Source organism: Salvelinus namaycush, unplaced genomic scaffold (assembly GCF_016432855.1).
Source record: "Salvelinus namaycush isolate Seneca unplaced genomic scaffold, SaNama_1.0 Scaffold198, whole genome shotgun sequence".
NCBI lineage: Eukaryota > Metazoa > Chordata > Actinopteri > Salmoniformes > Salmonidae > Salvelinus > Salvelinus namaycush.
This window is the reverse complement of record NW_024058763.1, coordinates 241,439-256,769: the sequence shown is the minus strand read 5'-3', so window position 1 is coordinate 256,769 and position 15,331 is coordinate 241,439. Positions and strand designations below refer to the sequence as shown.

At 43.2% G+C, this 15,331-nt stretch overlaps 2 protein-coding genes across 3 annotated transcripts; one reads left to right on the top strand and one right to left on the bottom strand.

Annotated features, from left to right (window-relative positions):
* Positions 1-536: 536 nt before the first annotated feature.
* On the bottom strand, positions 537-8,278 carry LOC120037909 (26S proteasome non-ATPase regulatory subunit 13-like). 2 transcript variants are annotated; one of them, XM_038983870.1, is made up of 11 exons: positions 8,054-8,275; positions 7,233-7,346; positions 7,042-7,097; positions 6,766-6,896; positions 6,410-6,581; positions 5,677-5,756; positions 5,334-5,459; positions 4,991-5,053; positions 3,665-3,745; positions 1,490-1,606; positions 537-1,210 (listed from the first exon to the last, which is right to left on the bottom strand). In XM_038983870.1, exons 1-11 carry the CDS (start codon positions 8,152-8,154, stop codon positions 1,115-1,117), a joined length of 1,137 nt encoding a protein of 378 aa, XP_038839798.1. In that variant the 5' UTR covers positions 8,155-8,275; the 3' UTR covers positions 537-1,114. The 2 variants fall into 2 exon arrangements, with proteins under 2 accessions (XP_038839798.1, XP_038839799.1); XM_038983871.1 differs by lacking the exons at positions 537-1,210; positions 1,490-1,606 and adding an exon at positions 1,614-2,908 and having other exon boundaries at positions 8,054-8,278.
* A 269-nt stretch (positions 8,279-8,547) lies between these two features.
* LOC120037907 (NAD-dependent protein deacetylase sirtuin-3-like) lies at positions 8,548-13,353 on the top strand. Its single transcript, XM_038983869.1, has 7 exons — positions 8,548-8,848; positions 9,003-9,246; positions 9,486-9,718; positions 9,838-9,938; positions 10,163-10,324; positions 10,591-10,803; positions 12,979-13,353. The coding sequence occupies exons 1-7, from the start codon at positions 8,752-8,754 to the stop codon at positions 12,997-12,999; spliced, it is 1,071 nt and encodes a 356-aa protein (XP_038839797.1). The 5' UTR covers positions 8,548-8,751; the 3' UTR covers positions 13,000-13,353.
* Positions 13,354-15,331: the final 1,978 nt, after the last annotated feature.

Sequence of the window (15,331 nt, the reverse complement as noted above, 5' to 3'; positions counted from 1 at the left end):
AGTCCTGGACCTCATGTACCCCTGGGTTCACCATAACCCTCTAGTGCTGGACCTCATGTACCCCTGGGTTCACCATACCCCTCTAGTCCTGGACCTCATGTACCCCTGGGTTCACCATACCCCTCTGGTCCTGGACCTTATGAACCCCTGGGTTCACCCCCCCCCAGAAGCATAACATTCTATCTGCTTCTATAGAACTATTAAATCAACTGTTAGCCAGATGGACTGACCTTTATTTGAAGGTGCCTTGAGTGTATTAGAAATGTTATGTATTTGGATGTCTTGGAAACCACATACTGTTATGGCATATGGGCAGAGCGGGGTGTAACAGAGGATGTGATCTGGAACATTCCTTGAGAACCTCGAATGTAATTTCAGCAGCTGTCAACTCAGAGGCTTGTTGTTACAACTCTCCTAAACACAATATAACCTTCTGGTTAAATATACCTCAGGATCCAGGGTTGGGGAAACCGTGTCATTCTATTAGTCAATATAACCAATAGATCTAAAACAGTCACATCCACAATTCATGCTTGAAGGGTAATGTTACATCAACCAGCATTTGTAATTTTTATTTCAAAATTCAACAATGTTTTCTTTTATTTATTTACTGCTATAGAGTAACAAGAACGTACACAGCATCCCAACAAAAATACAAATACAAAAAAACTGAAAAAGTTGGATGCATCAGTCCTTCTGGGAGATCGGTAGGTAGAGGAATGAAGAGAGGATTCCTGTGGTGGTGTCTGTTCTAGGGGTGAACAGGCTGGGAGAAGGGCCCTGTCCAGAAGAAAATCCTGCCACCTCCACCTTAGACCCTTGTCTGAGAGGATCTGACTGGTGTAAGCAATATGGCCAAAACTCTACCTAGCCTATCAGAGGGCAAGGTACTATCAGCATACTGCATAAACCTATCAAATCTTCTCTGATCTCTACAAGTGTCTAGAGGTTAGGGGGGTTGTTCTGGACAGGGCCATGGAGACCAGCGGGAGACCAGAGGGAGGAGGCCTGTCTAAGTGAGGCTAAACCAGGGGGAGGAGGCCTGTCTAGGTGAGGATAAACCAGGGGGAGGAGGCCTGTCTAGGTGAGGATAAACCAGAGGGAGGAGGCCTGTCTAGGTGAGGATATCGTGGGCCTGCTGTTCCACCAACACAGCCATGTTCTTCACATCCCCACACCAGACGTCCAACCGGTCCTTCATGCCCTTGATCTGAAGAGGGACAGGGAAGAGAGTCAGGGTCAAAGGTTAACAGTCACAAGCTTTTCTATATCTCGAGGATGATTTCTATAGTTCAAAGCCACTTATTTTAACTACAACTAGGATTGGTCTCAATGTCTTATGTTACACAGGACATTATAGTAAAACAGAATATTCCCTGTTTCTGGTCCAAACCAGGAGTCATGTCCAGCCCCTGAGAACCAGTGTATCATAGATTGATTATTATTCCTTGGCCCGTGAATATGAATGTGTTAAGGCGTATGTATTTACCTGCTGCAGGTCCAGTACTCGGGGCTGCACCCAGGTCATCTGAACCTTCTGGTCCACCTCATCAATGTTTCCTTTGATCAGACCCACAGACAGAGCCTTCATCACTAACAGCTCCACCTGCAGGGGACAAGAACCACAATCAGACCCACAGACAGAGCCTTCATCACTAGCAGCTCCACCTGCAGGGGACAAGAACCACAATCAGACCCACAGACAGAGCCTTCATCACTAGCAGCTCCACCTGCAGGGGACAAGAACCACAATCAGACCCAGAGACAGAGCCTTCATCACTAGCAGCTCCACATGCAGGGGACAAGAACCACAATCAGACCCACAGACAGAGCCTTCATCACTAGCAGCTCCACCTGCAGGGGACAAGAACCACAATCAGACCCACAGACAGAGCCTTCATCACTAGCAGCTCCACCTGCAGGGGACAAGAACCACAATCAGACCCACAGACAGAGCCTTCATCACTAGCAGCTCCACCTGCAGAGGACAAGAACCACAATCAGACCCACAGACAGAGCCTTCATCACTAGCAGCTCCACCTGCAGAGGACAAGAACCACAACCAGACCCACAGACAGAGCCTTCATCACTAGCAGCTCCACCTGCAGAGGACAAGAACCACAATCAGACCCACAGACAGAGCCTTCATCACTAGCAGCTCCACATGCAGAGGACAAGAACCACAACCAGACCCACAGACAGAGCCTTCATCACTAGCAGCTCCACCTGCAGAGGACAAGAACCACAATCAGACCCACAGACAGAGCCTTCATCACTAGCAGCTCCACCTGCAGAGGACAAGAACCACAACCAGACCCACAGACAGAGCCTTCATCACTAGCAGCTCCACCTGCAGGGGACAAGAACCACAATCAGACCCACAGACAGAGCCTTCATCACTAGCAGCTCCACCTGCAGGGGACAAGAACCACAATCAGACCCACAGACAGAGCCTTCATCACTAGCAGCTACACCTGCAGAGGACAAGAACCACAATCAGACCCACATACAGAGCCTTCATCACTAGCAGCTCCACCTGCAGGGGACAAGAACCACAATCAGACCCACAGACAGAGCCTTCATCACTAGCAGCTCCACCTGCAGGGGACAAGAACCACAATCAGACCCAGAGACAGAGCCTTCATCACTAGCAGCTCCACCTGCAGGGGACAAGAACCACAATCAGACCCACAGACAGAGCCTTCATCACTAGCAGCTCCACCTGCAGAGGACAAGAACCACAATCAGACCCACAGACAGAGCCTTCATCACTAGCAGCTCCACCTGCAGGGGACAAGAACCACAATCAGACCCAGAGACAGAGCCTTCATCACTAGCAGCTCCACCTGCAGAGGACAAGAACCACAATCAGACCCACAGACAGAGCCTTCATCACTAGCAGCTCCACCTGCAGGGGACAAGAACCACAATCAGACCCACATACAGAGCCTTCATCACTAGCAGCTCCACATGCAGAGGACAAGAACCACAACCAGACCCAGTCAGGAGGTTCAAACAGTTTACAATCAACTCTCCAGATAAACCCCAGTTGTCACCAACCCTGGTCTCCAGATAAACCCCGGTTGTCAGCAACCCTGGTCTCCAGATAAACCCCAGTTGTCAGCAACCCTGGTCTCCAGATAAACCCCAGTTGTCAACAACCCTGGTCTCCAGATAAACCCCAGTTGTCAACAACCCTGGTCTCCAGATAAACCCCAGTTGTCAACAACCCTGGTCTCCAGATAAACCCCGGTTGTCAGCAACCCTGGTCTCCAGATAAACCCCGGTTGTCAGCAACCCTGGTCTCCAGATAAACCCCGGTTGTCAGCAACCCTGGTCTCCAGATAAACCCCAGTTGTCAGCAACCCTGGTCTCCAGATAAACCCCAGTTGTCAGCAACCCTGGGCTCCAGATAAACCCCAGTTGTCAGCAACCCTGGGCTCCAGATAAACCCCAGTTGTCAGCAACCCTGGAGGCGGAGCTACAGGATGTGTAGGCCTATAGTTCCAGACAGTAAAGCACCGACTCAACTAAATGTTATTGTGCTGGGAAATCGCCTGTGGACCAGGTGACCACGGATACAGACCTATGTTTATTAGAAGCCTCCAGATATTAATGATTTGGTATAAGTGACATACGATTGGTGGATTGATGACCAACTGACCTCGTTCACGGGGATCTTGGCACTCTGTCCAATCTCATGGAAGGTCAGCTGTCTGTTGTTGGCGGGACGAGTGAACGTCATCTAGACGGAGGAGAGAAGAAGAGGTAGACACGTTAGGGCTGTTTGAGTGCATAATTTACATGTATCCTCGTCATTAAGCAGGCGCTGTAATCCACAGACTGACCAATCAGTGCATTCAACAGTAAGTTTGTAAAAGTCGGTAAAATTAGGTGTTGGAACCCAAAAAAAAATCCTATTTTTTTTCGTTCTGAACCATTATTTTATATAGGTTTTTACATTTAGCTCGACATTAAATGACTTCACCAATCAGTGTGAACAGAGCAGCTTGCTATGGAACGGGGCAAACTATTGTTTACATGCATTGGACAGACAAGTGTAGGGCGCGAGAAGCGACTGAAATTTGGGCAGGTGGGGAGAGAGACGGTGGTGGAGGAGGCTTGAAGCGCTGGGCATCTTATGACATAACATTATCTGAATTACACCCAGAGAATTATACCTACAGAGGAGCGGCTTCTATGGAGGAACGTTGAATGTCTTTGAACTTCGGAGAGTTGGTTTAACGTTGGACCACAGCTAACTAGCTTGTGTGTACAGAGCGGCACCAGAAATACCAATTTAAAAAAATTAGTTTTACCATTTTGTAGTTAATACATCCAATGTGAAACGTGATAACTATAGTATCATTAATTAGCATTGAAAAATTGAAGCCATTCTTCTGAATCATGCCTGTAACCTCAGTAGGCTATAGTAGCCTATGCTTCAGAGGGGGGAGGGGCTACAGTAGCCTACACACTCACACACACTGGCAAAGATCATCTGACAGGCAGACACTGGAAGGCGTTTCTGAGTGACAGAGTGAGGGCTTCAGAAGAAGGGGGAGGGTCAGGCATACACTGGAAGAAGTTTCTGAGTGACAGAGGGAGGGCTTTGCATAGCCACTTTGTTGTGTTTTTGTGGGACTAGAAAAAATACACGAAATTTAAGGGAACGTTATTAACCGGTTCCCATGCTTTCAAAATATCTGTTCTGTTCCGGAACAGTATAGATCACTTTCGTTCTCGGTTCAGATTCTGTTCCTCTACAAATATGGCGTTATTTTTCAGTTTTCGGTTCCAACCCTTGGATAAAACAACCACATATCACATTCATTGTGAAAAGTAAAACCTTCCGTACTCAACCGTCAGTTCTCCTGCTCTATAAAACACACACACAGAGAGACAGAGAAGAGAATCCACCTCCATCACACACAGAGACAGAGAAGAGAACCCACCTCCATCACACACAGAGAGAGAGAGAAGAACCCACCTCCATCACACACAGCAGCTGAATCTTCTGCATCAGTTTGGATTCATTGGCTGCCAGGTCAGGCTGCAACACAGACACAGGTTGAAATGAGTTGTGTTTGTTGGCTAATGACAGGTGATTTCTAATCTTCTGTGAGTATTGTAACATTATTAACTTGCATGATCATTTTTAAAATCATAGCGCCTCAACAAAACCACGTCCATGTGTATAAACAACAACCCATTCTGGAAAGAGACAACAGGAGCTACAATAGATTTCGCTCTTTATTTCTTGCAGTGATAGTTTCCATAGATACATTCAACCGACTGTTGTAGGCCGTACTATAGCCAGTTGTGCTGGTTACCTGCGCTCCCCAGGCAGACTTGTAGGCCTGGAACTTCTCCACGTTGCCTCCGTTGAAGGCGTACAATGTGTCTATCAGCCACTGCTTGTCTGTGCTCCTTAGGGACTCCAGTACTGGGTGCATCAGCTAAAAACACAAGCAGAGGCAGGCTGTCAAACAAAGGCTGTCAAAGCCATCTGGTGCTTCGAAGGCAAAACTTGAGCCCAAACTTTTGTGGCTGTAGCTCAGCCAAAACTAGCTTTAAATGGCTGCTTGATGTTTATTATTGGTTAGGCTAATATCTCACCAAATGGGAGGATAGCTCAAAAACACAACTATCATGAGGGTGGTGATGGGTACTTACCAGCTCTCCGAAGTTGTAAACTCCTTCTCCTAAGAGTCCAGCCAGACCCAGTGTGAAAGCCCTCTCCTGCTTCTCTGTCTCTGATGGATATAAAGACATCAGTTATGACAGCTAGTGAGTACTAGCATAAAGACCTCATCAGTTATGACAGCTAGTGAGTACTAGCATAAAGACCTCATCAGTTATGACAGCTAGTGAGTACTAGCATAAAGACCTCATCAGTTATGACAGCTAGTGAGTACTAGCATAAAGACCTCATCAGTTATGACAGCTACTGAGTACTAGCATAAAGACCTCATCAGTTATGACAGCTACTGAGTACTAGCATAAAGACCTCATCAGTTATGACAGCTACTGAGTACTAGCATAAATACCTCATCAGTTATGACAGCTAGTGAGTACTAGCATAAAGACCTCATCAGTTATGACAGCTACTGAGTACTAGCATAAAGACCTCATCAGTTATGACAGCTAGTGAGTACTAGCATAAAGACCTCATCAGTTATGACAGCTACTGAGTACTAGCATAAAGACCTCATCAGTTATGACAGCTACTGAGTACTAGCATAAAGACCTCATCAGTTATGACAGCTACTGAGTACTAGCACACAAAAAACTAATAACGCCTTCAAACAATTGTAAAAATAATAATATTGTGATTTAACCAACATTAAATTCTGCTGTATGATTTCAGTGCAACATACTGCCTTTGTACATTGTAAACAGATGTTACCTGGCAGGTCTTTGATGTCGACACAGCCGAGGTAGCGCAGAGCGTCCTTGTAGTAAGAGGCATGGTTCCCCACGATGCGGTAGTATTTGCTGGACAGGTCGTAGAATCGCCCGTGGACTGACGTCACACCCGGCAAGTTATTCAGCGTCTCCTCCACCTCCTCAATTAATATCTGCAGGACGGAAGGCAGGGTTTGCATACATATACACTGGATTGAAATGTACATACATGTACATCTGGCTACAGTAACCTACTGTATGCTTTTGATTACTGCCGTCTTGGGACAGGTCTCCATTGAGATGTTTGTTTTCCAGGTTTTTACCTACAAGTTACTGTACGCCCAGACAGTGTGTTACCTTTGTGGCTGGAAGGTCATTTATCTCCAGTTTTAGGGCTCCAATAGATGTCTTGCACAGAATGACCGACTCGTCGTTGCTCTTCACCTTCTCCTTAGTCTTCTCAAGGAAAGTGATAGCATCTTTAGGATCTGAAAAAGGAGAGCTTGGTTGAGCTGGTTGGAATCCCATGAGTGGATACATGCTGTATCTGAGTGGATTCAAGGTCAATTACTTAGCATCAGCGAAGAAGAAGGTGATAGGACTACAGACTGCATGTCACGACTGTGTTCTTACCTGTCTTTTGTCTGGCAACATACAGGATGATCTCCACCAGAGACAGGGGGTTGATTCTAGAAAAGACAGAGAGATGGAGAAAGAAAGGAAACAACTGAACGCCCAGAGATTAGACTCTCTGTGTTGTAATTCTAGCTACTATTCCAATTGTCAGAGAAGCAGTTATTACTGTAGGTTGGTGTTGGTCCTACCTGTGGTCAAAGTCACTGAGGAAGTTATCGTACAGCTGTATGAGGCCATCTCCTGTGGCAAAGCAAGGGTCTTTTACAAAGTCTGTGAGCTTTAGGGTCAACTGATGCCACAACCTGTCAATGGAAAGACGAGGTATGGTTAGGTACTAGCATTACATGATGAATAAGAAACAATCCTGCACTGAATGGGGTTAGTGGCAAGCTGGTCAGATTTATTTTACCTTTATTTAACTAGGCAAGTCAGTTAAGAACAAATTCTTATTTTCAATGACGGCCTAGGAACAGTGGGTTAACTGCCTTGTTCAGGGGCAGAACGACAGATTTGTACCTCGTCAGTTTGGGGATTCGATCTTGCAACCTTTCGGTTACTAGTCCAACGCTCTAACCACTAGTCTACCTGCCAATAGACGAAGGAAAGACGGAGACTATGAATACCTACGGCCTTGCAAGATTGCAAAATCAAAAGTCCCTAAACGCAAAAAAAAACTAACGTTAACTAGCTAACTAACTAACATTGGCTAATTAGCTAGCCTCCCTGTCTACTGAAGCATTTTAGCAGCCGTTAATCGCATAGCATCAGGGAAGATTGTGGACATGACGACTATCATAACAATACATTTCGGGAGCGTTAGTCACATGTTACGAATAAAACATATTTGATATGTTCCACTCTACACAATTCACAGTTGGTGGATTGTTTGTGTGTCATTCATTGATGGTTGGTGTTTAGCTAGCTACTGTAGCATTAGTAAGCTAACTCCATGACTCAGCGCATGAATGACATACAAAAGCTAACTATCGTAGACAGACGCTATCCTTACTTTTTGTTGTAAAACTCCTCTAGTGTGTGCCATTCCGATGCCATCTCCGGAGTTGAGCTCATGCTCTGTTGCGTTTTGAGGTACCCGGTAACATCTTTCATTGTCGCGGTAGGTTTGATTTAGATACCGAATGAGAAACGTGTTGACAACTTGTATCTATAATTTCTGTACCTAGCTAGCTAACTGTACAGCTAGCACCACAAGCAACGATTAGACGCAAAGAATCATGGGAGCTGAGTTGACACAGGAATGTCTACCGTAATGTTTCTAACAAATACGCGTTTACGTGTTTTACGTGTTTTTATTACCCCATATATTTTTTAGATGTAATCACGATAAGTGGTTTGATTACTCGATATTAGTGAACCAAACTGATATTTACAATTTACAATAATGGCAGTGAGCACTTATATTTAAATTGTTTATTCTAAACTGTAATATAATTTTACATATTTTACGGTATAATCAGATGTCGTCACGAGTTCAAAGGTAATCAGAGCAACAACAGACTACTGCAGCGGCTCACATTTGTTTTGAGCGAATGTTGTGATTTATGAAATGTAGCTAAAGATTATGAGAGTTATGCTATTGAAATGGTTCTTCTTGTGTAAAAACATGCGCTTAAACTGCCTGCTTCCAAAATGAAGACGCGGCTCTAGAAAAGCTGCACATATACTGTGTATTTCTTGCAGCTAGCTATGACTTATTTAATGTCCTCCCCACTGGTCCACAAGGGCAGGTTATCTCTGTATCACACTATTACATCGAGTACAGCTAGATTCATCCAACTGAAACGTAAGTAAGAGTGTAAATATCTAATTGAAAGGAATTGTGACTTGAAAGCTTCTTTTGAGATTGATGTGAACATTGCATAGACCTACAGGTAATATGATGGATGAGGATAGTAGCTAGTTACTCAGTAACTTCACCACATGCATTACCTTCTTAGATCAACAGCAAAGAACATTATTCCTTGCTCCAAGGCAAAGGGATGTCCACGGTCTACGTCCAAGCCAAGACAGGACAGTCTGGTGGCCTGGGTTTCGAGGACTGTTCTGTAGAGGAGGAGTGGAGGGCTCCAAGCAGCAGACGCTAGAGGACCTCACTAAGAACATCAGAGGCAGACAGTATAAGAGGATCATAGTGATGGCCGGGGCTGGGATCAGCACACCTAGTGGTATCCCAGACTTCAGGTGACCACCGATATATTTTAAATGCTTGAGGTGCACTTGACCGGTGGGCAGGGTGCATTTTTGCACTTTTGGGATGATTCCATTGGTTGCATTGTAGTGGACGAAGAAGGTAAATCAAATGCAACCTCAAGTATTTGGAAAGTGTTTGAGATTTTCAGTCAAATGAAAATCCATGTCAGGAAAACAATGAATGCACAGACTTTGTAGGAAACCTTTTTCTCCCTAATTTCCTTGGACAGGTCGCCTGGCAGTGGTCTCTATGACAACCTCCAGCAGTATAATCTTCCTTACGCAGAAGCCATCTTTGAGATCAACTACTTCCATCACAACCCCAACCCTTTCTTTGCCCTGGCCAAAGAGCTGTACCCAGGCAACTACCAACCCAACCTCACACACTATTTCGTACGGCTCCTTCATGACAAGGGCCAGCTCCTCAGAATGTACACGCAGAATATCGACGGCCTGGAGAGACGTAAGTTGATCCACTAATATGACCATATTGAAAAACAGTTCAGATAATACACACAGGCGCCTGTCATCTCTCTCTCTCTCTCTCTCACTCGCTGTGTTTCACTGTGTTTGTGACTCTAGTGGCAGGAATCCCCCCTGAGAAACTGGTGGAGGCACATGGCTCGTTTGCTACTGCTACCTGTACTGTGTGTCTCAGAGACTACAAGGGGGAGGAGCTACGTGTGAGTCGGTTAACTATCACACCATTCTCAGAGCATTTCCCCGTTATAACTTATTCATATTATTTTAACTTCAATCCATCTAGCTCTGATACTGTCATTTGTGAAAGTTTCTTAAAAGTTTGAAAGATAATAGTTTGATGCAGTGGCTTGTTGTTAAAATATATCTAGTTTTGATTTCCTGTATTCCTCCTGTGTGTTTGTCTGCTTCTCCATCCCTGGTTTAGCCTGATATTATGAAGGGGACAGTCCCTAAGTGTCCCACTTGTAAGGGCGTGGTGAAGCCTGACATTGTCTTCTTTGGGGAGGAGCTACCTCCTCACTACTTCAGCTACCTGAAGGACTTTCCCCTGGCAGACCTCCTCATTATCATGGGTACCTCTCTGGAGGTGAGGAACACTGCTATTCATGTGTTTTTAAGATGTTATACACATGTTAATCGGCTGTTAGTAAGCTGTTATTCACAGTTATTAACATGTTATAAACCAGTTATTAACACTCTATTCTCCTGTTATTCACCTGCCAATCAGGCAGGACAGGGTTTCACTCAGTAGTCCAGGGGTCTTATAAAAGATATCTCCGGTGTATATATATATAATTCATTTATTTACTGGAGACTTATAAAAGCATGTTGTTCCATGTGGTGGTACACTAGGTGGAGCCCTTTGCCAGTCTGGCCGGAGCTGTGAGGGACTCTGTCCCTCGCCTGCTTATCAATAGAGACCTGGTGGGGCCCTTCGCTTGGGGGACCCCGCGACACAATGATGTGGCCCAGCTAGGGGATGTGGTCGGTGGGGTGCAGATGCTGGCTGATGCCCTGGGCTGGAAGCACCAGCTGGAGGCTCTCATGGCTGCCAATGCTAAGAAGGTTGGTTATGGGAAATCATATGATTTACACACGTGTCACGTATGCATTTAACACACAAACACACCTAAACCCTGGGTTCTTTGCATTCACTGATTTTCAGAGCATTCAGAAACTTAATATATATCAGGGATTCTTCAAAGTCTGGACAATCCTTGTCAGGAAAAATGTATTTGTATGAAATAAAATAAATTGTTGCGTTATTTGACTTTAAATAATATTTCTCTCAAAACTGTGATTACTAAAAAATGTGTCTGGAGATTTGGTCGACTCAGTCAGATTTGTCTGAAATCCTAAATGAATCAGGAATGAGCAGGGACAGCTCTACCATAAGGACCCCTTATTCATGTCCTCATTACATGGAGTGCAACAAGGCCAGTCATGGTCTGGAAAGTTCTCAAATGGTGATAGAATTAAACAAACAATATTTAAATCACTGGCCACAACCATAAACTGTCAACTCCATCTCCCTGATAGGATGTGAATTTTGGTTCAATTTTTTTTTATTTGAATGAGGTTTTAGAGTCATGAAGCACCTGAGGAAAAACTAAATTGCTACTTTGTATACCACTTGAATGAATAAACATTTACATTTTTTGTCAACTCCATAAAACAAACTCCTCAGATGTTCATGTGACATCAATTCTGTCTGAAAAATTTGATAGATCGCTGCTTTTATTGCCAATTTTTTTAATGAATTATTTTCTATATTTTACTAAATGTTTGTGTTGAACTTCTATTTTTAGAGGCAAAAATATGTCTGTTTTGAATATTTGTTGTCGACTCCATCGGTGACTTGGCAACTCCGTCACAGATGGCTAACCCCCTTAAGATACGTCGTTCTGAAACATACTTCAACTATTGAAGTACTTACTGTGCAACACCTAAGGGATAATGATTGTTTTATACATTTTGTTTTAGGTTCTGAATATAGAAAAACATACCAAAATGCTAATGAAATTAGCCTGGAGTATTATATAGCGCTATAAAATAAAACAAAAGGAAGTTTGTCCCTTACATTAAATTCAAATCTACAATCTATTGAAAATAATGAACGAAGTGGAAGGTGTGTTCACGGAGTGGAACTGACCTTTCACAGAGTTACATTATTTTCCAAAGACTGTATAGAATCTCGAGTTGATTATCCCTTTTATACCAAAGCTATAATTTTAACATATTTGCCGCTAGGAATGTGTTAATTTTCCGGTAGAAATATGTTCAACATCCACTGAAGTAGCTAGCGAGTTGACTAGACAGCTTCAGGAGTTGCCATGGTAACCAAACAGACTTGCTAGTTTAGCTAACCAAACCATCAGTACTAGCTTGCCATTATGAAAATCGAATTCAACAATGGCAAAAATGTTTTCAATTGGACGTTTGCTTTCAAAAGCAGCTCAAACATAGAACATGTAAGAATGAACTATAGCCAATTTATTCTATCATGCAAATATACCGTGCGTTATAGGGAAATAATGCACACTCTCTAGAATGCCCTTCAAGCCAATCAGAAACAAGTATTCAACAATGCCCATGGTATAATTAAGCAATAAGGGTGTGGTATATGGCCAATATACCACGGCTAAGGGCCGGTCTTAGGCAGGAGACAACGCGGTGCCAGCCAATCAGCATTCAGATTGGCTGAATTCGGATTGGCTGAAAGCCATGGTATATCAGGCCATATACCACGGATATGACAAAAAAGTTTAGAATAGCAATAAGGCTCCTCTGGGGTTTGTGATATATGGCCAATGTACCACGGCTAAGGGCTGTGTCCAGGCACTCCGCGATGCGTCGTGCATAAGAACAGCTTTTGAATAATCGAATGTTAGAATTAAACAATCAAGGCATTTAAACACTTGTTGAACAATAAACTTAAAAATGTAATGTATTTTAAGGTGTCTGATGGTGTTGACTATTAATTTGTAATATCAAGAAAAATATTTGTGAAAAAGTTTATTTTCCCATCTTTCAAGAATCCCTGATGTATTATAATGTACGCCATTGAGCAGACATTTTTATCCAAAGTGACTAAGTCATGCGTGCATCCATTTTACATACGTGTGGTCCTGGGAATCGAGCAGCACTACCCTGGAGTTGCACTGAGCTACAAAGGACCACTTCAAAATATAAATTCAACCTCCACTATGTGGATCTTCTGCTTCTTTTTCTAATCCGCAGGCCACAGAGAAGGAGGAATGAGACGGTCAGTGTCTTTAAGATACCTTTCAGAATGCCTCACCGCTGCAGTCCACCTCAGTCCCCCTGCCTCATAGCTCAGGACTACAGCAGAGTGTCTACTCAGCAGAGAATCTATAATTTAAATGAACTCCAACAGACTTTGATCCACACACCGTACAATCAGCACAACACAGAGGCAGCAATGGTTTCCTGTCTGGCTTTTGGAGGAAGATATTTAGTACAAATTGGGAATGTATTGGGTTGGTTTAATAGATTATATTTATTAGTCTTCTGTGAAATGTGTAAATATCTTGAGATATTCTTTTATGCTTTTTATTCTGTCTCATGTACAGTTTTTGCAGTAAATAATTAGCATAAAGACCCGTACAGAGCTGGTTTTGTTGTCAATGTCATCGACCAGACCTGCAGACCATGATGCTGCTAATAATCTTGGCACTTCGAAAACAAAATCAGCTACTCTGTTTTGTCAGTCACAAGAGATTATGCTGCTAATAAAGCTGAGCAACAATTGGAACTCTTAGTGTGTGTGTGTGTGTGTGTGTGTGTGTGTGTGTGTGTGTGTGTGTGTGTGTGTGTGTGTGTGTGTGTGTGTGTGTGTGTGTGTGTGTGTGTGTGTGTGTGTGTGTGTGTGTGTGTGTGTGTGTGTGTCCATGTGACCACCAGATGAAGCTAAAGTACAGTATTGTGAACTCCGTTCAGCCCTCTTGAACTCAAATAGGTCATTGATTCATTAAATGGAATTCAATCAATGCAGTTATACTTTGTTTAAGGTCAAATCCATTGACCTGTGAACTTCCTAATGGCTGCTGAAAGCCACAGGATGAGGACAATGGTAGATCTTCTATGGCTAACCGCCCTCTCCTCCCAACGTGCGTACACACACACACTAGATGATGGTCATACTATAGGACCCTTTGAAATGCCCTTCCACGGCTTCCACCCTGCTACACAGCCTTGACTACCTGTCACCCCCCCATCCTAATGTTAAATAACACCATTAATAATTGAACTTGTTTCTATACTGTCCTGACAGGTTTGCATCGAAGAGATGCACATTGGGTACGGAACATAATATAGCAGACGTCAGATTCTCTCAATAGTAGTAGGTGATTGGAGCGAGGCAATGAGAAACTTAACTAGCTGATAAATACCTCTAGATCGGTTAGTCGCACAACAGTGGATTCATTTCACTGACAGAAGTTGACATTTGGTCAGTCTTGATACAAAATATTGAACAGAAATGCAATGGTTCATTGGGTCAGTCTTAAACTTTGTACATACACTGCTGCCAACTAGTGGCCAAAATCTAAATTGCACCTGGGCTGGAATAATACATTATGGCCATTCTCTTGCATTTTAAAGATGATGGTAAAAAATAATACAAAATATATATATATTTTTTGTATTATCAGATTTATATTCTCCTACATTCCTTTCACATTTCCACAAACTTCAAAAGTGTTTCCTTTCAAATGGTAAGCGGATCCTTATTAATATGAATACTTATTATGTTCTAATCATACTGATTTTTAGCTTGGTCTGAATCTGTTTGACTGGCCTCTCTCTTCCTCTACTGTGAATCCCCCGCCACAGCCATTAGAATGAGTTTAATCTGTGTTGTAGTCCACAGCCATTAGAATGAGTTTAATCTGTTGTAGTCCACAGCCATTACAATGAGTTTAATCTGATGTAGTCCACAGCCATTAGAATGAGTTTAATCTGATGTAGTCCACAGCCATTAGAATGAGTTTAATCTGTTGTAGCACACAGCCATTAGAATGAGTTTAATCTGTTGTACTCCACAGCCATTAGAATGAGTTTAATCTGTGTTGTACTCCACAGCCATTAGAATGAGTTTAATCTGTTGTAATCCACAGCCATTAGAATGAGTTTAATCTGTTGTAGTCCACAGCCGTTAGAATGAGTTTAATCTGTTGTACTCCACAGCCATTAGAATGAGTTTAATCTGTTGTAGTCCACAGCCATTAGAATGAGTTTAATCTGTTGTACTCCACAGCCATTAGAATGAGTTTAATCTGTTGTACTCCACAGCCATTAGAATGAGTTTAATCTGTGTTGTAGTCCACAGCCATTAGATTGAGTTTAATCTGTTGTACTCCACAGCCATTAGAATGAGTTTAATCTGTGTTGTAGTCCACAGCCATTAGAATGAGTTTAATCTGTTGTAGTCCACAGCCATTAGAATGAGTTTAATCTGTTGTACTCCACAGCCATTAGAATGAGTTTAATCTGTTGTAGTCCACAGCCATTAGAATGAGTTTAATCTGTTGTAGTCCACAGCCATTAGAATGAGTTTAATCTGTTGTACTCC